The 25538-nt window shown below is 35.6% G+C and overlaps 1 protein-coding gene across 1 annotated transcript in view; it reads left to right on the forward strand.

Moving 5' to 3' along the window:
- The window catches only part of TMC1 (transmembrane channel like 1), a 116573-nt gene extending 100080 nt beyond the window's left edge, over window positions 1-16493 (forward strand). The window contains exons 12-22 of the mRNA XM_030258416.4: window positions 340-484; window positions 2438-2632; window positions 4609-4788; window positions 5026-5178; window positions 6365-6493; window positions 9418-9485; window positions 10414-10653; window positions 13043-13168; window positions 14713-14791; window positions 14889-15024; window positions 15866-16493. Of these exons, the coding sequence (XP_030114276.4) occupies window positions 340-484; window positions 2438-2632; window positions 4609-4788; window positions 5026-5178; window positions 6365-6493; window positions 9418-9485; window positions 10414-10653; window positions 13043-13168; window positions 14713-14791; window positions 14889-15024; window positions 15866-16134 (1720 nt within the window). The 3' untranslated portion in view covers window positions 16135-16493. The remainder of the gene's footprint in view (window positions 1-339; window positions 485-2437; window positions 2633-4608; window positions 4789-5025; window positions 5179-6364; window positions 6494-9417; window positions 9486-10413; window positions 10654-13042; window positions 13169-14712; window positions 14792-14888; window positions 15025-15865) is intronic.
- The last annotated feature ends 9045 nt before the right edge of the window (window positions 16494-25538 follow it).

Here is a 25538-nt window from a genome sequence, read left to right on the forward strand (position 1 = left end):
ACCTTTCTATTTAAGAGATGTTCTCAATATTGTTTTTCCATTAAGCTTCTTATTGAGAGGTTTCTCTGAGAGGTTAATGAAATACATTTTTTCTTTCTCACCAAAATGTGTGTGGTGAGCTCATAAAGTTTCTAAATGTGAAAAATCTCCATCTTGCACACTTGTTTCAGAAGTAAAGATGTAGCATAACTGTAAAGCATAAATAAAGATTAAGTAAAGCAAGAATCATGTAGATTTTTTCAGGAAAAAAATTTAGAAATTAGAAACCATTTAAAAGTCATGCCCACAAAGCAGAACTAGTGCTAACAGATTCTTCTTGTGTCTTTGTGTTTTTTGTAGAATGGCAAAGAATGCAAATGATGACGGTGGTGGGGATGACACTAGTTTTAATTTTAGCTGGAAAATGTTCACAAGTTGGGACTATCTTATTGGCAATCCTGAGACAGCAGATAATAAGTTTGCCTCCATCACAACAAGCTTTAAGGTAAAACAGAGTTTACTAAAGAGTGACAACATGATTTGGATTTAACACTGGTGTGAATCAGGCAGAATTAAGATCCAGAGTTAGGTGTGCTGAGGTTCAGAAATGTGTACTCAGACTGGCATCTGTACGTACACCCTTCTGGATCTCTGTGTCTTGCCATCAGATTTTTTTTCTTTTTAATTGTGAAAGAAATAACATTAGCATTTTTTGTGTCCTCTGTGCTGACAGTACCAGTTTTAGAAAACTGATTCTATTGTAAAAATAATATTTTTATTTTTCTTATCTCTGTGCCTTCCAGTTTCTATGGTGTTTGTCTGAAAAACTGTTTTTAATGTATTACTTCCTTTTTGGCAGCCTCACATTGTCAACTTCTCTTGATACAGAGAAAAAAAATATCATAAGACAGAATAATAAAATAATCTGTATAGAGCTCTTTAGCAGAAGAACTGACCTCAGAATTTTGAGTTTATACTCTCTTTTCAGTAAGAAAATGTCTTATTTTCAAATTAATGACAAAATATAGCCCAATTTGCAAGGTAATGTTCTTAGGCCTCTTTCCAATATATATGGTATATTGATTTCAAGAATAGTTGAGTAAGGACTGTGAGGCAAGATGTAAGATGCAGGGCTGTGAAAACAGTAGAGGGGATATATTCTATATGTTGAATGTTAAAGAATGTGTTTGTGCTGTAGGGTGGCTGGGACACCCCAATGTCGCATGCAAAGGAAGATTTAATTTTTAATGTAGTAATGTACAGGAAACACACAGGCACAGTGTTGTGAGACAATGAAGAAGGTGCCAGCTCGCAGTCACACTGGCAATTGTGACACTGTGGGAGCTGGAACACCGAGCATTGAGCTGCTCTGCTCAGCTGCACTTTTCCTGTCCCCAGTAGTGGCACAGCCACCACAGCCCCTCACCCTGCCCACCTCCTCAGCTGCAGGCATAACAGAAAACTGCCATCAAGAGTAAGTCATCAAGAGAAGGTTCCAAGAAACCAAATACTGGAGAAATACTGATTGAAAGTGTTGAATCTGTCTGTTTGGGAAAGAATACAAATCTGTCAAGAAAAAGGCTTAATTTTGAGAAATAAACTTGTGAAGCTTTACTGTAATCATTACAAACAAGCAAGAAAGGGTGAAGTCTTGGCTTGGGTGAGGTCATGGGAGTTTTGTTTGAAAGCTGCTGCACTCTTCTGTCATTTATGTGACAAACACATGCTGTAAAAGGAGCAGAGCCATTAAAGGCAAGTATTACAATGCCATTCAGCTTCCCCTCTAGGCAACAGATCTCTAAACAAAGTCAGAAGCTGTAACAAAACTTCCTTTCATGAGAACACTCCAGACCAAAAGCTCTTTCAGCTGGCAAAAGTAAAAGCTGGGGATTATACTTGCCTCAGAATATTAATATTTATCAGTTATGATCAGGCATAAATGTGGGACAAACATTTTGTTCTGCATTCTGAAGCTCTGCACTGTCCAATTTTTTTTGAGGTTCCCACATCTCAACTAACTTTCCATTCTTTCTGAATTGCTGACTTTCAGAGTAAAATGCTTTCCTCTTTTCTGACAAATGCACATTTTTAAAACATGATATTTCCTTTTCTGACAGGCAATCACACATTTATCCTGCTGTATCACTCAACCTTGTATCACCTTGCAAGCTGAAAGAACGTGATGTTTTTTTTTTTTTTTTTACATGAGTACAAGTGCAACAAGACATTGTGGGTACTCAAGAGGGGCAAAGAAAACCTTGGGGCGCCAAAACCCCAGAATCTTCCAGGACCTGAACAAGACTTTATGAGATAGTACATATTCACCTCAAAACTTGAACCCCAGATATCCATTTGCATCTTTGTAATTTATTTAACTGACTCCTAACAATTGAGGAAACAATGTAGGGCCTTAGCCATTAAAGTATTCATAATATTCTTTTCTTTCTAACAAGTGCAGGAAGCAATTGTGGAGGAGCAGGAGAGCCGAAAAGAAGAAAATATTCATTTGACTCGATTCCTAAGGGTTCTTGCTAACTTCTTAGCCCTATGCACGCTTGCTGGAAGTGGTTACCTCATCTTTTTTGTTGTCAGAAGATCCCAGCAATTTGCCTTGGAAGGTCTGGAGAACTACGGGTGGTGGGAAAGAAATGAAGTTCGTGCTATTTCTATAATAGATGTGGCTTGAAACTGTGTTCCTCTGTGTTGCATGCTGCCTTCCCCCCCGCCCCCCACCCCGCTCCCCACCTCCCCCCAGTAGTTTAAATACTCTGTGTGGGTGGGAAATGTCTAGCAAAAGAATTACTTATATCTCTCTGCTTCCTACTTCATCAAATTTCTTCTTTGCTTCTTTCAAATATCCGTCAGTATTTAGCTTTTATTTGAGTCCTTTACATTTCCTCCTCTATGCTCTTAGGATTGTTTTCCAGACACTCTATGAATTAATGAGATCTCTTCAAGGAACTCACTCTCTTCTTGCTTTTCCTCCTGGGACTGGCCCAAACAGAATGATTGATCTATGGGCACAGAGAAAGCTATTTGGGAGCTCATGAACACAACTCTGCAGTGTAGCAACAGGTTGAAACTGATGCCTTCCAGTTCCACTTGCCCTGTCCAAGAGTCCCATGTGATGTTTTTTGTGCCTAGTCTGTGCCTAATGCTTTCCTCAAACACAGATTCATCCTGCCTGATAGAGGTGTATAGTGAAGATGGTGATTTTGTTTGCAACGACAGAGTGTGCATTCACTTGAAGTCAATGTGCTGTATAAAAACCTCTGAAGGTTTTACTTTCTTAGCAAAAACGCTACTGTGCATGCTGTAAAACTAGTTTGTTACTTCAAGCTTATCTTCTGAGCTGGAGTGTAAAGTGCATATCTGACTTAAAGTAAGGCAAAAAGGTGTTAGCCTCACAAAGTTGATGATATGGGTGATGATGGAACAAGGAAAATCAATCCAGAATCTTCAGTACCAAAGCCTGACTGAGAAAATAATAGTAAAATATCAAATAATCCACTTCTGGAATCCAGAGAAATAGGGCTGTTGAGAGTGGCTTAAGTTACATTTAATTTGGTGGAAAAATTGTGTACAAAACTTCGTGATTTAAGGCTGCACAAGCTCTGAGACAACAGAGCTTGGAGAAATTAAACTTTCTCTCAGTTTAAAGGTGTGGTGACAGATTTGTACTAACAAGAACTGGGCTACCAAAGGCTGTTATATTAGGTTATGATGTAATCTAGAAAGTAGGTAACATTTGTCTTTATATTCATAGTTTTGCTTTCTTTTTCTGTAATAAGAATATACTTCTAAGATGAAAGAACTAAGATTTGAAGGAGGTGTGTCTCTAAAGCAGATGGGTAAAACAATACTGACATTATTTGGCTACAAAATGTTCCTTTTGACAGGTAATTAACATATTTGTTAGTACAGAACATTCTCCTTGATTGGATATTAATGATTAATTGCATAAATATCTTTGGCTTCTGAGTGAAACTCACACATTTTTCTTATTCTATAGATCAAATTTTCTTATGTTTGCATCATTAATATAAAAACTGAGGATTTGATCAGAAAAAAGTCCCATGTAAAACTGAGTAAACAGAAGTGCAACTCCTACATGCAAGGCAAGAAGCAATATCTATAAATTGACATTCTTCATGAAAATATTAAGCTGCTTTTGTAGAAAATTTCATTATACTAGATTCATTAAGGGATTGAACACAGTTTATATGCGGTAGAGAAATCCAGGGTAAATATATTTTTTGTCACGTGTTCCTGAAGTTCACAGCATAATAAAGGGATGCTGATGACTTTGTGGAAAAGACCTGTTTCTCTCTGACTCCCCTTCTCTTTCTTTAATGCTGTAAACTTTTTATCCCCCTCTCCATATCAGCAGTTCCTGGTTCTGTCAGAACACAATTCAGATACATTTGTCTAGTGTGTCATGGAAGGGGGAAATTAGTAGCAATAGGATGGTGTGTGGATTTCATCAGCTTGTGATAATCAGTGTATTTTGGTTTTTAAAATCAAATACCAATAAAAAGTAGTAATAGAAATACAGTTTTCACCCAAATCAGATTTAATAGAAGAATGTGTCTCTGACATTTCACTGTAAAGTTTTTTCCCCCTCCACAGGTGAACACGGTTATGTCACTTTTAGGAATGTTCTGTCCAACTTTATTTGATGTAATCAGTTCTCTGGAAAATTATCACCCTCGAATAGCTCTAAGATGGCAGCTGGGAAGAATCTTTGCTCTTTTTCTTGGCAATCTCTACACTTTCATTATTGCCCTAATGGATGAAATCAACCTCAAGGCAAGATATTTACTTCCCTTCACTATGTTTGATATGTTCAGGGCTACATTGAGGCACTCCAGTCAGTCCCAGACATATCAGTGAAAGGCATTCTTTTATTTCTGTTCTGCAAATTACATTTACCTAAGCTAGTAATGGGAATTTTGAATAGACAAGCTTGAGGGTTAGTAACAAACTCATGTTGATTTTCCAACCCCTCCCCCCCCCCCCCCCCCCCCGATTTATTTCTTTATTTAGTTGGAAGAAGAAAAGATAGTGAAATATAACATGACAATATGGGAAGCCAGTCTGTACAATGGTACTATTCCAGAGAATTCAACTGCTCCTCCAATACAGGTGGATCCTGCTGATGTCCCCAGAGGGCCATGTTGGGAAACAATGGTAGGACAGGTAATGTCGCTTCTTGGAGCTCAGATCTGAAAATAAGTAATAAAATCTCTTACAAGATATGATATCTAAATCCTCTTTTGGCTAACAAGTGTCATTTACATGAGAAAATATGAGAAGAAACAGATGTGGGAATTTCTCTTGAACTAAAAGTTTTTTAGAAATTATTTTATTTTCTTTGAATTCTGTCTAACAGGAAATTCTTTCTTCTGTTGACAGAATTGAAAGCATTTATTTTTTCCTTCTCCTTTCCTCTATCCTCTTAATTTATTTTTCTCTTCCTGATGCTGTCTTTGCCTTGCTTGTCTACTAATTTAAAAAAAATAAAGGAGTAGCTCAAAAGGGACATGTGTGTAAGGTAGCTCTTACAACAGTATGCTTTTGAGAAGGCATTTCTGTCTTTAGCCAAGCAAAATAATGCCAAAGAACAATAAAAGTTTAGTAGAAAATCTGCTCAAATATTTGATTTGATTCAGTTGAACATTCATTCTTATTGACTCACTAGCATAAAATGTGGTTTCCAAACAATTTTCTAACATGTCTTTTCCCTCTATTTGATCCTACTTCATTATTGTTGATTTGTCCATGACTTCAAATTCACTATTGAATCAATTTTGTTGTTTCTCCATCACTCTGACAATCTGTCTTCCCAAATGAATAAATCACCAGCAGGGACCATATAGGGATAAAAATCATCCCCTCACTTTTCACTGATGTTGAATAAGAATCAAAGAACACCAAAATCTCATAAATGAAACAATTTTACCCTTAATTTCATATCAGGGAGAGTATTAGCTTTCTGGGCTGTTGGGGTAAGGCCTGTTACAGCAGGTGTTAGTGAAATAAAGAAAGCCTAAAATAAAAATAGAGGCATGAGGATTTGCATTAGGAGTTTCTTCCTTCTGCTCCATATCCACTGGACATTGAAACTCCTTGAGAAAGAGGCCATTAGCTTTTTTTTTTTTTTTAATCTTCTCAAAGTCAAAGGGGTCAAAAGCAGTTTAAGAACTCTAGAAAATTAGGGGCAGTAGTTCTGGCACATTACAGAATCAGTGGAAGTAGAAAAGTTAAGACTTTTGTCCATGTTGAAGCAGGATAAGCACAATTATGGATCTACTACAGTACTTAATTATTATAGTAACTATCAATTTCTTAAATGTATTCTTAAAAAAGGATATTGCTCTAACAGGAATTTGTGCGGCTGACAGTCTCCGACATGATGACGACATACATCACAATTCTAATCGGCGATTTCTTGAGAGCTGTTTTTGTTAGGTTTTTCAATTATTGCTGGTGCTGGGATTTGGAGTATGGATTTGTAAGTATCTGATTTTAAATATCTTTGCTCTCCATCACTTCGCAATTTAGTAATGAAGTTCATTTTCCTTTCAATTCTACAGAGTAACTTTCAGCTAGATACACCAACTTAAAAATCCCTACACTACATGGTGTTAGTTTTTCTCGCATTTTACGTCTTAATACTTTTCTTCTTTAGACTTTGGTAACTTCAGACTTCTTTAATTTATTTTATTTTGTAAGAGGAAATATATATTGTTTTAAGAACACACATTTTTCACACATTCACTATTTGGACATTTTACAGAATATAGTCTCATTGATTGGATAGGTTCTTCAAGCACATAGTTCTTGTGGAGAAAAATATGAAAGATCCTGTTCTAGAAGTATTACTCTCTATATATAGATATATTTTTTTTTTTTATTGGAATTAGTTTAGCTGATGTAAAGTTAGTAAGGCCCATAACATAAGCAGACATAGAATTCTTCACTTGGAAGTTGAGAGTTGCAGTCTCACACTGACCTGATCCAAGTTAAATTTGCCAGCTACTTATCCTTTCAGGGGTCTGAAAAGCTGTTTTTCATCTTTTAAGTAGTAGTCATGGTATTGTAAAAGCTTGTGAAGCTCCTGAAGCCTCTTTTGTGCTTACTGAGAAGTACAGAAAAGAGCTATGGAATTTAAGACTATCAAGGGTACCTCTGCATAAGCAGTCATCATAGCTGCAAATTTCACCTTCTTTCATCAAAATTTTATCTTCATACACATAAAAAATTTCTTGCATTGCTAAGAACTGCATCTTGGGAAATCCCAGTTTTCCAGAGGAAGTGAAAATTTTCATGTTTTCTGTTAAAAAAACTCTTGTCTCTGGTGCAGCAATATCATACTTACTTGCTGACTCCCATGAAATTTCAGCATTATTTCTAGGTTTTACCTTCTAACTGGACTAGTGTAGGGATGGCGACAAAATCTACCAGATAGTCAGGTTGTGGTCAAACAGGTAATAGCTGTTGCGATATCAAAATCAAATGAAAGTGTTTGAATATAGCATGAGTAGAAAAACTGACAGCAATATATCTGCTTGTAGGGGATCCTGAAGCCATTTTATAATTGACATTTTTATTTGGCAGTATATAGGAATGTCTGTAATGGTCTGGTCCATTGTGGTCCCCAGATACAGTAAGCTGCCTGAAACAACAGATGGAAGCGGAAGTTGAAACTGGAAATCACTGAATTTCTGGAAATAGCTCCTTTGAAAACCTTCCTTAGGAAGTAGCTATACTTATCTCTCTGTGGTTAGTGGCCATGGATATATATCCATTAATTTTCAGCCTTTTGCTACAAGAAAAATATTTTTGGTGATCAAGATGTCCACTGGTGAAGAATTCCAGAGATTAACCTGCATGTTTTGTGAGAAGACCTTCTTTTTATTTGTTTAAAAATTTGATTTCAAATTATTTAATATGCTATTGCTAGCACCTATGTTACAAAAAGCAGTTGTTTGTTATTTCATTCTGTATGATCTTATTAATATCTCCAAGTTTCTTTTGATATTCTTTCTAGCCTATACAGATTTCTTTAGTCAACTGCTTTTCAACTGTAACATTAGTCATCTATTTAATTTTTGCCCTTATTTTAGCAACTTCATAAATACATGTGACATAAATATGTCAATTCACTGAAAACATAAATATATGTGTATAGGCACAAAATTACACAGAAAGTGCAGGAACTTCAAATATTCTAATAGCACAGCACAGTGCAAGTCAAAATTGTGGCTTTAATTGAAGACTTCAGTAGAATCTTTTTGTCTTCTTTCAGCCATAAGGGAATCATTATTTTTGTATCTCATACCCCTCTTACCCTCTATCAGTTATCGACATAATTATTAACTGGAATATATGCATTACTCATGGTCTTTTTGTCCGTCATTATGATGAATCATGCAGGAAACCTGCTATGGTGGATAATTATATAAAAACATTTATAAATGTGTAAGTAATATCTTTGAAACTGACATTCAGGTATAAAAAGTTTAAAGCCACCAATTTCTTAGCAGAAAGTTTTGATCTGGTCCATATGAACACAAAGTAACATGTGCTGCCTTTCAATTGTTGCTTAAATTCAGTATTCAATGGTTACAACTGGAAATATTCATAAATAAAAAATCAATAATTAAGGTAAAAGGAGAGATGGGTAAGTGATTAAAGATTTGAAAAACGAGAATGAAGGGTCAAAGTATTAGTTCAGAAGTAAAAGACTAAATGATTTTTGTGAGATTTTTATTTCTCACACTGGAGATAAAATGTATAATACAAGGCTTTCTGCAGCAAAGAAAGAGATAATGAGTCCGCATGAAGTTCTTAAAGTTCTGAATCTTAAAGGAAAAATTAGAATCAGGCATTCAAATTATAAATAAGATATTAATGTTAAAAAAGGAAAATTATTGATAACCTCTATCAATGTTAAAAGGAAAACTTCAATAAAACTACAATAGCTGAAATATGAGAAAAAAAGAAAAATAGTGCAAGAGTTCAATTGGGTATTAAATCAATTAAATCACATTCCTCACATTAAATTTCACTGCTGGTGCTATACTGGAGGATAAAATATTCTGACAACCAGTGGCGACTCCAATGGAAATTTTCTGAATTGTTGTTTTAAGATTTACCCAGTACCCAGAATGATTTAAAATTTTCAATTAGCACCTGCCTCTGAACAAATGTCAGAAAGATCTTCAGTAAAGTGCTGCAAACTATATTAAAGACGACCTTGTAGCCTTGAACTATATAATTTATTTCATCATTCACTGATAAGTTGCAGCGAGAGACTTTTTAACATGATGCCAATGTGCTGCTACTCTTCAAAGTGAGAGTTTTCATCTACTCTAACTAATTTTAAAACCCTTTGTGTAAACCTAATGAAAACATCTGTATAATTTCTTTCAGCCATCATATTCTGAGTTTGATATTAGTGGAAATGTCCTGGGACTGATTTTTAACCAAGGCATGATCTGGTAGGTGTGGCAAAACATGTTGTATCTGCAGGATGATGGGATTTATCTGAATCTGGGAAGGCTTTTTCTGGAATCCTGATCATATCATATTACTTTAATTTGATAGAATTTGATCCTATTTCTTTAATTTGATGCATGTACCAAAGACTGGTACACTGCAATTAGTTGGAGCAATTCAAAACTAGTTACGGACTGAGATTATTAGACCACGTATATCAGGATTTTGCACTGAGTTGATAAGATTAAGGAAGAAGCAGGTTCCCAATCTCTTGTAGTCTGTACCATTTGGCCAAGAAAATGAACTTAGCTGTTCTTCAGTCAGCATAACACAAGAAACAAGGTGTGATAAAAATAAAAATGTGCCAACTTTTCAGTGTCATAACCATGCAACCATTCATAATAAGGAAAAAAAAACATATTTAACAGAGTCAATAAACAGATTGTTGGCATGAAGCCTAAATAACCCTGGCATCAGTATTTAAAATAAATGTCAATTAAGAAAAAATATCCTTCCAAAGAAAGTGCTAGTATATCAATAAAAAGACTTAATTATGAATGCAATTATTTTGTTTATACACAGATGTAGAAATTGGTAATACCTAGTTTTGTGGCCATCCATTTTTTTACATGACACAAGCAAGATGCTACCTGGAAACTTAAGAGCGAATAACATTTCATGAAATCCTCATTTGATTTGCAGAGAAAAAGGACTTTGAAACAAAAAGTTCATACAGATAATTGTCTACATACACCTTCAATCTTTTTTAAAAAAGAGCAAAGACCAATTAAAAAACCCCATAAAGTTGGCTATATGAATTTCTGAGTGCACAGTGTGCAAAACACAGTGACAGACAGAATGTGTGGCATACCTGGAAAGATGGAAATCCTATAACATAGTGGTTATTTTATTTGTTTGCTTCTCTTCTAGGATGGGATCTTTTTATGCTCCATGTCTCCCAGCAATCAATGTGTTCCGCCTCCACACATCGATGTATCTGCAGTGCTGGGCAGTGATGTGCTGCAATGTCCCCCAAGAACGGGTCTTCAAAGCTTCCAGATCCAATAACTTCTACATGGCCATGTTGCTTTTCATCCTCTTTCTCTCCACACTGCCTGCTGTGTACACCATTGTCTCAATTCCACCATCTTTTGACTGTGGTCCTTTCAGGTTCTCTGCATTTTATTTCCATCTTTTGCAATTGTTGTAATGAACTGCTTCCATACATCACAGTGAATGATGCAGTAATGAAAAACTGCCTCTATAATAAGCATCAGCACTTGATATGATGAGTGTTTAATTGTGATGTATTTCTCATTGTGGAAAATTCCTGAAGTGGGAATCCTTGAAAACTGACTGATTCTTTAAAAAGTTTTATCTGAGGTGTAGAACAGAAAAACTTGTTGTCAAATTCAATGAAAAAAAATATTATTACTGCTGCACTGAAGAAAAATTATTCTGATGGTGTAGAGCAGTGACCTGTTGTGTTTGAAAGAGATGGCTTTTAGGAAATATATGCCCTGTACAAAGGGCAGATCAGAATTCATGAGGGTGATAAATGTACTGTGATTCAGTCTTTGAATGCCTCGATTCTCTCCAGCTCACAGAATTTCATGTGTCTGTACTACCATTGTGAAGCTAAATTTGTTTTTAAAGTCTTCAAAGCCTCCATAGTCATGGACTTTTTCTAAACGCCTAGGCCTACCCTGCAAACACATCTTGTATTCAAGATAGTTTAGACTTTGCCACACTTTCTCCTGTGCACAGTACCTGGAAAGACTAGTATAATTTTAATCATTACCTGCCACATAACATGGGATACAATATAATGTGTTGTATCACATGACAACAGAAAAGATAAGAAATAAAAAATTTAAGTCTTCCTTTGTTTTTCAGCAAAATATTAACAAAGCAAGAGTGGGAGAACCATAAAAGAGGCACTCTGGTTGCAATTAAAGGTTTAAATAATATATTACTGTTGTGACTAAAATGACAGCTGTATGATCCCCATGGAACTTTGTAATGGAGCAGAAGTCTCACCACATTAAATTGGCGAAAGGCAAAATGACAGCTTGCCATTGCAATAGTCACAGGTACCTAAATAGGAGAATCACATGATATGACAAAAATTCTGATGACACAGAAAACTGTTTGAATTTAAAGAAGAATTTACAACAAAACAAGAGGTACAAATTAAGATTTTTTTGTTTTGAGTCTTAGCAAAAAAATATTGAGGGAAATATTTGAGGTCAGATCTGAGTAGCAGCAGTTATTGAATTGGGTATTAACTAAATGGTGAGATTACTCTTCACAATGAGAAGGAAAATGCTTACCACTTTTTCTCTGTCACGTGCAGAGATATGTTGTTCTTCATCAAAAAGCGAAACCTTCAATATAATTTTTGATGGCGGCACTTGAAACTGACGAAGGTTCATTCAGACTAGGTATAAGTAATGCTACAGTAGAATAACTAGTGAATAAATATATATTATTTATAAATAAATAAATAAAGCAACACACACAATTCAACAGAGACCTGCCAAGAGTAGGGAAGACAGGACAAAGCTAGCAATAGTGCAGTAGAAAAAGCTTTGTGCATGCTGAAGAACATGAGGAGAGCAGAAGATGGAATTTCTCATCTACTGTGCTTGGGCAGGGCAAATAGAGAGAAAGGACAGGTCTGAAGAATTCTACCTTGAAAATTTTTATTTTACTTGAAAGGGAGTGTAAACATTGAGAATGAATTAAGAAAAAGACCCATTTGTAAGAAATTCTTTACCTTATCTGAAAAGCAGTGACAGAAATCTTCAATGACTGGACAATCACATAGCATTTTGGTGATAATTCCTACAATTAAGTAAAACTACTAATTAGAATTGATACACAGAGACCCATTTTTCCAGTCTTGTCCAGGTTAAAAATGACAAACTTCTGTGGCACGAGGCACAGAAAAAGGCAAAATAAACAGAAAGGGATTTTCAGAACATCTATTGATACACTTTAGAAGGAAAATAGTCTAGGGAGAAAATACATTTATAAATAAGCTGACACAATTATCTATGAAGGTAACTATATTGCTGCAACAACAATGAAAATATCCTGAAACACAGCCCTGACTTGTGTAGCATTGGTACACATCAAAGAGAAAGGAGAATTAGGTGGAACAAAAAACAATTGCAAGCAGACAACTATTTGCTTGTCAAACGTAAAAAAAGAGGATTTGAAATTTTTTCCCCCATGTCTTCATAGAGCACAAATAATTCTTTTTTTGTTGGTTGATGATAAGGAGTCTATAACTCATACATTGATTTACTGAGGAATACTTCGTGTAGTAACCTGGCAAAATCTTTTAGCATACAATAAGAATTTTGGTGTCCTTTTTCTCTCTTAGAATACATAAATACTGCTTTAGACAATATTCCCTTCAGAGTGTAAAGTTTTAAATAATGTTAACATACCATATTATCTTTTTTCCAGGTTTGATGTGATGTGATTAACTTATATATTCATAGTTGCTGTAATGTTTGTACGTGATATTTTCAACTTTTCTGTTTAATAGTGGGAAGACTAGAATGTTTGAAGTCATATCAGAAACTCTGGAGCACGACTTTCCTTCCTGGTTTGGGAAGGTATTTGGTTATGCCTCTAACCCTGGACTTATCCTACCCTTTATATTGCTGATGGTGTACGTACAGAATATTAACTCAATGCTTGCTGTATCTAAGGTCTGATAAGTTTCTTTCACTCTGAATCATCACTGTCTGAATATCTAAGAAATGCAGTGCTGATTCGGCAGTGATGTGGGACTTGAACAATTCACGAGTCTTTGCACATACTTGATGTGCACTTGCAGAAAGGTTGATATCTCTTTTTGTTCAATGGCTTTCTTTTTGCTTCAGTTATACTTTTAAAAAATGCTGCTCCTGCCAGAAAAGATAGAAAACTGTTAAAATGCAGAAGGCCCATAGGGAATTTTTAATGTCTTGACATTTATCAGCTTGTCCAGTTTGCAGAACAGCACAAGTCCTTAGCAAGTTCAATAGAAACATGAACATCATGTAGCAGAGTTATACTCAGTAACTTTCAGTGAATATGATCTTCAGTGCCTTTAACTGATAAAGACTGTATTCTATATTATTGAGATAGGGGTGTGAGATAGGGTTTTGGAGGCTTTGTGAAATAAGGCTAGTAGAGGTTTTTGTGAGTAACTCAGTAATTGGTAAAGAAAAATGGCCCTGGAATATTTGCTCTTAGAGATTGTATTGAGTCCTATTTCACCAAGGCATTGTAACCTGCTTGATCGGGTTATTATATTGGGTATTAATATACTGCTGAACTAAAATTTAATTTAATACAAAGATCCACTGGGATTTAATCTTGCATTGCAGAACTGCAAGTAAATGTAGACATTATGGAAAACAAGAGAAATTACAAAAGATTTTATATGAGCAATATGAAATATTGAGATGAAATTTTGCCAAGGTTCTCTTAACTCCATATTCTATTTTAACCCTCAGCTGCAAAGGTTAAGGACAGGTATTTAAAAATAAAAAGAAAAAAAGAGGGAAAATACAAGGCAAAACAGGCAAAGCAGAGGAAACAGCTTATGCTGGTTAATTATTTACTGCTTATGTCAATTAAAGACTTCATAGCAGATTTTTTTTATTAAATCAGGATAGTGAAAACTATTAATTTCATAAAGTTGTCACAATAGTAATTCCATACCCTAAAAAATGAAAATGTTCTTATGTTTTTTCTTAGCAGAATAAAGAAGTAATGACTGGGGAAAAAAAGGGACTATTATTTTAGTTGTTTTCTTGACAGTATTTCAGATTGCTTACAATATTTTTCAGAAGTTTTCATAAATATGATTTACTCATTTTTACAGTATGTCATGAGAATTAGCTTTTATAAGTTATTCTATAGATGTAATTTCATAGTTAAGCACTATTTAATGAAACATCTTTCTTAAATACTATAGGATTGAACGTATAATATTAATGAATAGAATATTTTCTTTCATTTTCCCCCCAGAAATAACAGTGCCTTCTTCATAATGTAAGGAAGCACATAATTCATTGTCAAAATATTAGTACAATATTAAGCACAATAAATGAGAAAAAGATACAAACCTGATATTATCACAACTGTAATGGTTGCTAAAGGAATGTTCTGAGTCTTTACATTTAAATCCTTGTCTAACAAGAAACTATTGTTTTTACAATTTAGCCTGAGCATTTATTATCTCAACGCAACATCCAAATCCTACAAGGAAGCTAACTTGGAACTTAAAAAGAAGTTACAAAGTGTAAGAATAGAGAATTAACAATTTTTTGTATTTTACTAAATATTAGAGAGACTGTTTGGGTCACTAAGAAATGCCATCTCTCTTTCCCTGTCATCAGCAAGCAGAAGAAAATAAAAGAAGAAATAAACAAAAGGCACAAAAATCAAATGAACAAGAGGAAAATCCGTTTGAGACAGAACCACCACCAGCAAAACCTAAAGGAGACAAGCAAGATGAATCCACTGCAAACAAAGGTAAGAATTGGTTTGAATGTCTCGTGATGGGTAACTCATGTGTGTGTGATCCTAGACTTCCTCACTGCCTTGACTGCTTCCTCTGCTCTAATCATCCTCACAACGCTGAATCACAAGTATTAGCCTATTTCCTTCGTTGGCTTGTTTAAGAAATATTGCAAGATTATTCCATACCTGCCAACACTAAAGTAAAAATCTGAACTATAATGAGCTGGAAGTCACAGCCCTGTTGAAAAAAGGCAATTAAAGCCTGGTCTAAGTGTCAGTGATCCTTCTTATCTATCATACACCAGTCAAAGTCTACATCTTCTACCCTCCTGTTGCATTTTATTGACCTAGAACTTCGCAGGAAGGCATTTGCCGCCTGTGCCAGGTTCACCTGAAGAAGATATAGTAAGAACACAGTAAGCAACTCTTATCAGAATGCTTGGCTGGTGCAGGTGGGTGTCAGTCTGTCCTAAGGGATTTTGCTGGCTGTCTCTTTTCCCTTATCATGCACATATGCCCTACAGCCACTAAACTGCCTCAAGCCTAGGAGGAAAACCCAGGTGAAACATGAATGTCTTTGGAAGAGCCATGTCTTCATCACTGCCTTCATCACCATTGATAGACAATACCTAAGTGCATCTTCAGAAATTGCTTGCATACCCCCATGGGAACCTTGCAGAAAAAAATAGATGGAAAATAGAGCACAAAGGTCATGAAGGCGTATTACCCCAGGTTTGGGCAGGGGAGGCCCAGGGTTTTGACTGCACTCTAGGATAGTCAGGCAGCTCTGGATTTCAGGGTGCTTCAGGCTTGCATGATCATTTGTTAATTCTGTCCTCCAAACACATTTCAGACAGCAAGAAAGGACAGGATGGCAATGGATCAAAGACAACAGGCCAGCCACAAGAAGCCAGCTTCTCACAGACACTCCAGCATCCTGGCCCTGTCCTGAATGGCCACTATCCTCCACAGAGCCGAGGAGGAAACCTTCCTCCACCATCCATAGCTGTGACAAGGCCACCAGGGCCCAGAAGGCCTGGAGTGCCAGGCTATCCACCTGGAAATCCATGCCTCCCAGGAATACAGGCAGGAATGCCCAGGGGCCCTCCCATGTACAGATGAGAAAATAGTAAGGCACTATAGTAAGGCACTGAAGGCTAGAACATGGTCCTAAACCCAAACACACTCCTGTAAGAGCAGAACCTTAATATGTTTGTTGCAAATCTTCATGTGCATAGAAGTAACCCATGTGCTTCAGTTTCCTGCAGCATGGGAGCTTCAGAAGAAAACATGGCATATGTCTTCTTGCATTTGAAGGCATTGTGAAAATGTGTTGCCTGTATCAATAAATTGCTAAAATTACAGATTTTTCTTGGGGATACTTGTTAGAATTAAAAAACAATTTGTATTCACCTGACTTTTCTTAAAAGCTTGAAATATTGTTCCTAATATATTTTCCTTTTTCTTAGAAGAACATTTCACTGAAAGCACAGCTTTGTATAGTTTATGAGAATCAATTAAACCCTGCATATATCTTGTCCTCTGAAGTTCAAATATGCTTAGCCAAAGATTTCAGATTGTATATGGGGAAACTAGGAGTAAAACTAGGGAAATCTGCATGATTCCATCTAAAGTCTCTGTAAAAGTGTTAAAAAGGAAAAGGAAACCTGTAACTATGAAGAAAATTTAACTTCTATGACACTACCACTTTCAGCTAGTAATAGTTTTGTCACATTCTTAAATACTATAAATAAATTTTAAAAATCAGAGTGGTAAAGGAGTATCTCCTGTGCAGGAAAACATACTTGGGGAATGAAGGTAAGACAATTATTGATTAATTTCTCTTAAATACCCTAGTAGTATAGAGACAGTTAACATTTCATAAGAATATGTACTGCATAATCTTCTCTGTGAATTTATGACTGGATACCTATATTGGTCTCTATGTAGCCCAAAGTGGAACAGGTTATTTTCCTGACAGGTCTTGTGGAAACGCAGGATAGATATAAGCCCAGGGGCAAGTTGATGTTACCTAATCCAATAGTATAGGTTTTTTTTTTTTGTTCTGATCTTATTTCCTTTCTTGGAATATTAGTCTTAATAATTATTTTAAGACTCACAAGCTTAATAACAAAAAATTAATATACTTACTGTCATTCAAAAAATAAATGTAATTCCATTGAGGACCTTCTGTATAACAGAGATTTATTTTGTGTAGTAAAAAAATCATAACCATATAACCACATATCCTACTATAAAACAAGTCTGTGACATCACATAATTAGATTGTGGATCTTATGAAAAAAAGGCTTACAAAGCCCCTCTGCATAGTCTGTTATAGTATGTATCCCTATAAACCACAGTGATCTGGATACAACTTCCAGCTCAAGCAGTCTTTAAGTCAATTGCCAGAGACTGGAAGGATTAACCAGAAGAAAGTTCACTTTATACTTGGCTGTTGAACTGCTTCTATGAGCAGATACTAGATGTATCTGCAACTGGTATGCTGTGAGTCTCATATTTTAAGTCAGAGAGAGTACAGATAAGTGCAGTGTAAGTTGTTTCATGTTTCTCATCTATGAACTTCAAACTAATGGAAAAAGTACAGTCATTCAAACTGTATATTAATTAGTAAATTTTCTAATAGGATTTATTTTTAAACTGCATATGTCTCTAGCCCAGAAAAAAAGGTTGCCTGTTTTCTTACTGAAGCTAACTGGGGACCTAGTATGGCAATGTTTTCATGCTTTTAAGAAAAACTTTTTTCCTATAAGCTGGGCTTTATCTATCCTGAAATATTGATTTACACAGAGATTTTATTTCATTGTTTGTTAGCATTTCGTAATAAGAAATCTCTGGCTATTCCTCAGAAAATAGATGATTTTTTATAGAACAGGTGAAAAAAGTTTAAAGATATATTACAATTTGGGGAGTTTTTCAAGAAGTGTTGGAGTAAATTAGAGTTTAAAGTACTTTTAATGCAGTCCAGTTCCCTAAAATATAGAGGGATATTTAGATCACATATACAGCCTTAATAACTATTCCTTTTTCTGTAAGGAGTGAAAATTTTCTGGGTATGTTAAAGGCTTTCTCATTGTTAGTGGTTTTAGTATTTCATTCTGTGTGATTGCTTCATATTGTGAACAGTAGAGAGACACAGCAAAGAATTCACCAGCTGAAGTTGTTCTGAGAAGCTTTCTGTCAGATCTGTATGCTGTACTGATTTTCAACGGTCAAAGTGTTCTCATAAAATACATGTATATGAAGAGATGAGCATGTAATAGCCAATATGAATAACAATTGCAAAGCTAGATGTTGTTCTGTGATTGCAAATGAGATATTTATTTTTATTCTTTGGTACTTAAAAGTAAACTTATTTCAGCACTCTATTTTGTGACGCTTTTATTTCAGTACAACATGGAAATGTTGCTAATTTTAGGATGCAAAACACTACCAGTATCATATTTGGGTGTAAACATTCTCTGGTTTTGCTTGTACTTACATTATATTGAAAGTTTTATAATAGTGTAAAAAGCTGGAAGATACTTGGCATTAATGGTAATTCAAGGTAGGAATAAATATAATGTTCCCTGTCTGGGGAACAGCTGACTGTACTGATCTGCACTTCAAAGGTCTTATTATTTTATTCTGCTTAGCATGAAAATTTAAAGAAAGGAGCTAATATATGACATCAGAGTATGTTGCTGTCTTTTGAGATGTAATATCACAGTTGCAATGCATAGTCATCGGACGTTATGAATCACATCTGTTGGAATGTTAGTAATATAATAATGAAGAATAGTATTACACACTTTGAGGCTTGATTTGGTCATTAACTTTTTTTTTGAAATGCTTGATGCATTTTCACATAATACTCTTTGCTCTTAATACACAGGTATGTAAATTTTAAAAAATATATGTGATTTAGTTTGGAAATTGCAAAAGCAAAGAGAATTTCCAATACTTGTTGTTGATTTTCCACTTTGATCCATTCTTATATGTGTACATTGGTGTCATCCACAACTAATATGTTCAGTAAATAATGCTCATCACTTGACTCCTTTGTCTGTGTCCTTGCCAGCTCCCCAAATCTGTTAATATTTCCACAACTTTTAATATTTCACATTCTTAACCCATTGTGAAGAACTTAATAAAAAAAATAGATCAAGAACATTTTTTCTGTCTCTTTCTTGGAAATAGATAAGAAAAAATAAATTTTGTAATTTTCTATCAATAATAGTTATAACCAGTTGTCTCAAAATATCACATCAGTTATAACAGTTATAGTGGAAATATTTAATTTCCATAATTCTTAGAGTCAATAGTTTTAAATCAATAACAATTTTATCAATCAAAATTATAATTTTAAAGTATTGAACTTTCTGGCTATAAAATGTTACATGCAGTTATCTCAAGTGACTGATGCACAAAGTAAAAATTATTTTCATGCAATGAGCTATCCAAAAGAGAGAGAAGTGGCTAACAGAAGATTGGGATAATTAGGTTGCATCACTTATAGGGAATAACTCTTGGATTTTTAAACATAAATAAATAAAAATAATTTTTAAGACCTGGAAAAATTAGTAGAAGAAAGATAAAAAAATGATATGCAATAATAATTAAAGGAAAAATATTGTAAAATAATTTCTTAAGCTCTCAGTGTATGAAGGCCAGCTCTTGCTCAAAGCACGAATAATCTCTACAAAGAAGATATCAATCTAAGCCATCACTTATGTAAAGTAAAGTAACAATCTGAAAATGCGTAGCAATATTTCCTTGAAATTAACATGAGATTAATTCCATGCTAGCTGAAAGTAAATGTGCTATTTCAAAACTTTTTTTTAATTAAATCACCTAATAACTGCTCTGCAGATAGAGCCACAGGTCCAGATATTTTGGATAAAAAATAATTTTAGAGAGTCTGCAAGTCACACTCACCTGTTTAAAGGACCCATATTTAATACACTAAATATATTTCCTCCAAAAGCTGGTAAGCCTGATGAGCTGATTGTTATGGTCTGATTAGTGAGAAATGCCTCTGCCTGAATTAAAGTGCAAACAAGACTGTATGTTAAAATAAATAATATCACAGAATCACAGAATAAAGTGAGGATACGAATTTTATCTAACTCTAAATGTGAGGTAGAAACATAAAAATTTATAGAAGAGAGGTGGTGGGGGTGGAGATGGAGAGAGAGAGAGAAAGACAGAGAGATCAAGCTGAAGATAGTCAGCACCCACAGATCCATGGGCATCCCACTGGTTCTTCTTAACCCTGGGCTTCTCAGTTGTGGGATAAAAGAACTGTTCTACGGGGGATTTTTCACCTTTTACATTCCAAGTTTCGAGTATCCATGTGGCAGTAGCAGATGCTGTTCTCATAACTTGGTGTGGTACGCGTATGAGCAGTTGCTTCCTTTCCCACAGTTTGCCACACTGGGAATTTTTGTCCAGATATGTCAGCCATAATGTGATAAGCAGATCTCACCTCCCTGGGCCTGGAATTAGTACTTCGTCATATTTTTTTGTCTCAAGTTCCTGTTGCGGTGGTCTACCTTATGGCATATTCCTTCTGTGGCCTTGACAGTGTTTTGAGGCATGCAACTGTATTTTTAAAGTTGTTAATGTGTAAATACCTACCTAGGACTGAGAGACTCTAAAATCTCTTATACAATTTTAAAGGTGTGTTCTGGTTGCCAGTGTATTGCAACATTCTGGCACCTTCCAGTGTCTCTGATGACCACATGGAACAATGATGCTGAAGGTCCATAAATAATCTGTGTTCCAGCTGTGACTAGATTAAAAATACAGAAGTGTCTGTTTTGGTTATTTTTTAAAAAGCAGTTTCTTACTGTCAATACCAACCTAAGTACTACCATGTAAAAGCAGACTGACAGTTCTCCTGTGCCACTGCTGCTCTTGTGTGCTTCATGCAGATGGGAATTCTCAGTTTGTAAACTATGCTCTCTAATATTATCTACCAGAATAAGCTTCTTGGCACTTGGTGCTTCCTATCCTCAAATGAACTTTGCTGCGCAGTGGAAAGCAAATATTCTGTTGTTTCCAGAAACAGAGGAAAGTGGCACAAAATATATTGAAAGTGAGACACTCCAGGGCAGGCTGACAATTTACTATAAATAACAGCTTTCAGAGAATTTTGGTGCCCACCATCTGCCTGTATAACATGATGCTGCTTTCATCACCAGGCAGGACTAGATGTAAATCTGTCTATCTATCTATCTATCTATCTATCTATCTATCTATCTATCTATCTATCTATCTATCTATCTATCTAATCTATCTATCTATCTACAGCTAATGTCCTAAGTCCCAAAGCATGTTGTGTGTACAAATCTGGTCTCCTATTCTATTTCAGTATTGCCTCCTAGAGCCAATCAAAAACCTGTCATTCAGGCACATTGTCCAGGCAGCTTCCTGTTGCCTGGAATCAAAAGAAAAGCTTTCCAAACAATATTGAAGTAGTAATATAATGAGCAGTTCTTTAATGAAAGCTTTGAAGTGCAAAAACCAGAGCTGTATGTCCATGCACAGTATTGGATTCCCACACTTTTAATGAGTTCAATTAATTAGTATATCTAGCAGGTACATCCAATAGAAGATGGTCCTGGCAACCTACACTTGGACCCGCCCTACTGGAAAGGCTCCAAGGGGTAGTAACATAAAGCCATATTTTATTATGTCTCCTAAGTGCTGGTGCAAAACTGGGTGTGCTTGTTAGAAATTCTTTTCTTGAAAATAAGACTAAACAGATTTTCAAGAAGACGGCAAAATGTGTGAGAAAGAGTAACCTCTAAAGCGCATGAAAGTGTTAAAAATTATACAGCTATATATAAAGAAAAAATCAACAAAGGTACAAATAGATAAAACATTTATAGAAAGCAAAAAATCTTCAGGCATCATCCTCTCTACCCCATCCATTCCCTCCCATCCATCAGGATGCTGAAGACACTGGGAATCCTGATCAGCAAGCTGTGGGCCCTTGTGGGATTCATTAAAATCAGACGGTTTTGGGCACATAGCAAAAGGTAAACCTCAGGGACAGCAGGATGGTGATTAGAGCTAAGCAATAGCTATAAGATTTGTCAGCAGAAAAAATTATACAAGAAGTAGAAAGAAAGGATAAATAAAACAGTGGTCTGTGTATTAATGCTTGGGCAGAATAATTCCCTGAGTTGCAGAAAAGTATATCTGGTGAGATATTAGGAAGTTCTAAGCTTAATAATGGAGCTCTGTGCATTGTATCTTGAGGTTTACAAGCAAGTATTGTATTTGAAATAAACAAGTATTGTTTTAACCAAAGGTGCTTGTGCTTATAGTGGTTGGATAGAACTACTGTCAATATGCTTTTACTTTGTGTGACTGGTCAAAAAGCTTTTAAAGTAAGTTGTAACATTAAGTTCTTGGTCTGTTGCCTGGATGTAAGCTGCTGGCATCTTCCCATTGTCATAACCATGTAATGAGACTGATGCTAAAAAATAAACAGCTCGAGACACGTTCCACAGCAGTCCCGTCCCATTCATGACTTGTACATAGCCCCCAGCTGGTGGTAGGCCCTCATCTTCTAAATATCTCCTCAAATCAAGGAGGACTTAAATCTCTGGGCTGTCTCCTGCATGATCTTTCAGCAGAGAGACAAACTTACCATTGTTAGTAAGGAGATGCCTCTAACCTTGGCTTGATCTCTGGCTTGGATTCCCTGTGAGCCAGGATTTTAGTAATTCTTCCATGGAAGGCTGCAGCAGGATCACTGAAGAGCAGACAGAAACTGATGAGAAGAGGAAAGTGACTTTCCCTTTTCTGCGCAGCACTGTGGTGGTGGCTGTAACTTCACTTCCCTGGTGACAAGCCAGTCCAGCTATGTCCCATTACTCAATCTGAAATAGCAGAAGCAGGTTCTTTTTTATTTTTTTTAATTGCCGCACTATCTGCTTGCTTGAGAGGCTTGTCACCCTTTTCCAGACCTGCAGCTGCTGCTCCTTTATGCCCCATATCTGTGACAGAAAAGGCACAGCACGTCTGCATATCCTCTCAGTTCATGAAACATATGCATGCTCTTTCTGTGAAACTGGCAATCCCTGTGTGCTAGGCATGTGTATTATACTAGAGGTAATATGCTGGGATGTGCTGGTCATGCCATGGCTGAGGCAGGAGGAGAGGTTCTGTGTTTAACCAGTGCTGTTGAAAGTGCAGACCAGCCAGGCAGTCTTTTTCTGGCTGTAGGACTTCTTTTACACATGGGCTCCATAATTCCATTCCTGTTCTGATGTACAGATGAGAGAAGTCCCCATTTTTTGCTTTAATCAAGTCAGAGGCTAAAATGATATTTGCTTACTTAATATATGGGTTTATGTCATTATTCTGTACTCAGTTCCATATGCAATTTTGCAGAATGTTACTAGTTGTATGTATGGCTTTTTAGGCTTTATTGAGTGAACCTAAGATGGCTATATTTACTTTTAAAGTTTATATGGTATCCCTGACAGGACTCTACTCCTTTCTAAAAGGCACTCATTAACTCTTTGAATCCCACTTTTACCTTGTCTCTTTACTTGAAGGTTTTTCTCACCCTAATTAAATTTGGCTGGTAAAATGCTTTCTGTATTTTTCTATTCCAGAGTGCTTGAACTAGGAAATAGTTTGTCTCAGTAGTTACCCAGTTTTAACTGAAGAAAGAAAAATATGACAAATAAGACATTTTCCCTTGTCAATATATGAATTTGATGAAACTGTCCCTCAATTCTTGTCTTTCTCTCTCTGCTGAAATCTTGCTCTTTGCCTTTTTTCCCTGCTAACTGTGGACTTTTAGTTTAGCTTCTACCCTATCCACTCTATCACTTAAAAATAGAGATAAAGAGATCATAACCATCATTCACATTCATTCACTGCAGAAAATTGCCTGGTGTTTTCAGTTTATTAATTTCTGAATTTAAGTTGAATGTAACTTATTAAAAAAAAGTCATCTGCCTAGGCACTTCTTTATTTCAAACATTTTATGTTGTGAAGTTTACTGGCTACATCATGTCCTGAACTACATGTGAACATTTTGATGTTGCTTAGAATTTTTATCCATTTGTGAGGCTCCCACTGCAAAGCTGCTCTAAATTGAACTAGGAGCTACTAATAAGTGAGCATCTAAGCATATGAATACCTAAACATTAGCTTCACACTGATATGGGCCATCAGATATGTACTAATCTATTACGTGTATTCATAATAAGAAGTTGATTTAAAGCTTACAGTGATGTAAAAAGTACTTTTTTCTTTTTCTCTTCCACTTGCCTCATAAAAAAAAAACCCTAAAATTGCGTGTGCTTTTGTTCTTCTCTCCAGTAGAGGTCAGAACAACATAAGATAATTCCCACAATCTGTGTGAGTAATTGCCTTAGGAAAGAATAAATCCTTCCTACTTGATCACATAAAAGTTGACAGAATTAAGGTTGCTAATAGTTTCAGTTCAACTGGGAATTTGTGGTACTGCCACAAGTCTGCTGACATGATGTTTCAACTGATGCCAGTGGTACATGTTTGCTGTTCTGTGGCTATCTAAAAGAAATTTTAAAAAATAATAGGCCATCTGAAATAGTGAATGAGAAAATTCAAGGGAAAAATCCCTGTCCAACATGAATGTGTTTTTTAGAGATAATAACTGGTACTCTAACTGCTTGAGAATCAGTCTTTTGATTTCTGCTTTTAAATCAGCATTGCTGAATCATATTATCTGACCTATAGGTACTTTTCACACCAAAATAGTCCATCTATTCTCTCACTCCAAATATGACAAAATGTAGTGGTTGTTCAAAAAGGGAGATTTAAACATATATTTATACGGAAAAGGCAAACTCCAATATATTTATACAAAAAAGGGCAAACTCCAAATTCATCAAAGGAAATTTTCAATTCCGTGTCTTCTATTTCGTAAAAAAACCAATGCACTCTGTCTTACATGCCTTATTTAAAATAACTAGGTATAGATGAAGTACTGATTTTCATTTTCCTGGATAAATGCATAGATGTGTAGTAATATTCAGATAGATAAGTCTAATGGAGGATAATTTGGGAAACACTTTTGCAGAGCAAAGATGTTCAGATAAACTGCAAACTGTAGCTCCTTCAATAGAGGTAGCAAACAGCTCTGCAAAGAATTCATATCATGGTAAATCTGTAATGGATGAAACACCACAGGAATGACAGGTTACATGCAAAGATATGATAAAAGAAAAATCCGCAGTCCTTACAAGCTGTGACAGATTAGGGCAGAAGGGTTGTCCTGCCTCACATGAACTGTCCATGGAGGTAAATACAACACTATTTTAAAAAGCTGAGACATCTCTTTCAGGAGGTATATGAAGGCACATATCCCTTCATTTTCCTTTAAATGAATGAACAAGTTCAAGAATACTTCAGACTTCATATTTCCATTCAGTAACACAGAACAAATACAGAAGTGAAGAAAGGATTCTGTTCTAAGGCAGAACAGTCTATTGCATAACAATGGTACATCCAGT

This window comes from Taeniopygia guttata, chromosome Z, assembly GCF_048771995.1.
Source record: "Taeniopygia guttata chromosome Z, bTaeGut7.mat, whole genome shotgun sequence".
Lineage (NCBI taxonomy): Eukaryota > Metazoa > Chordata > Aves > Passeriformes > Estrildidae > Taeniopygia > Taeniopygia guttata.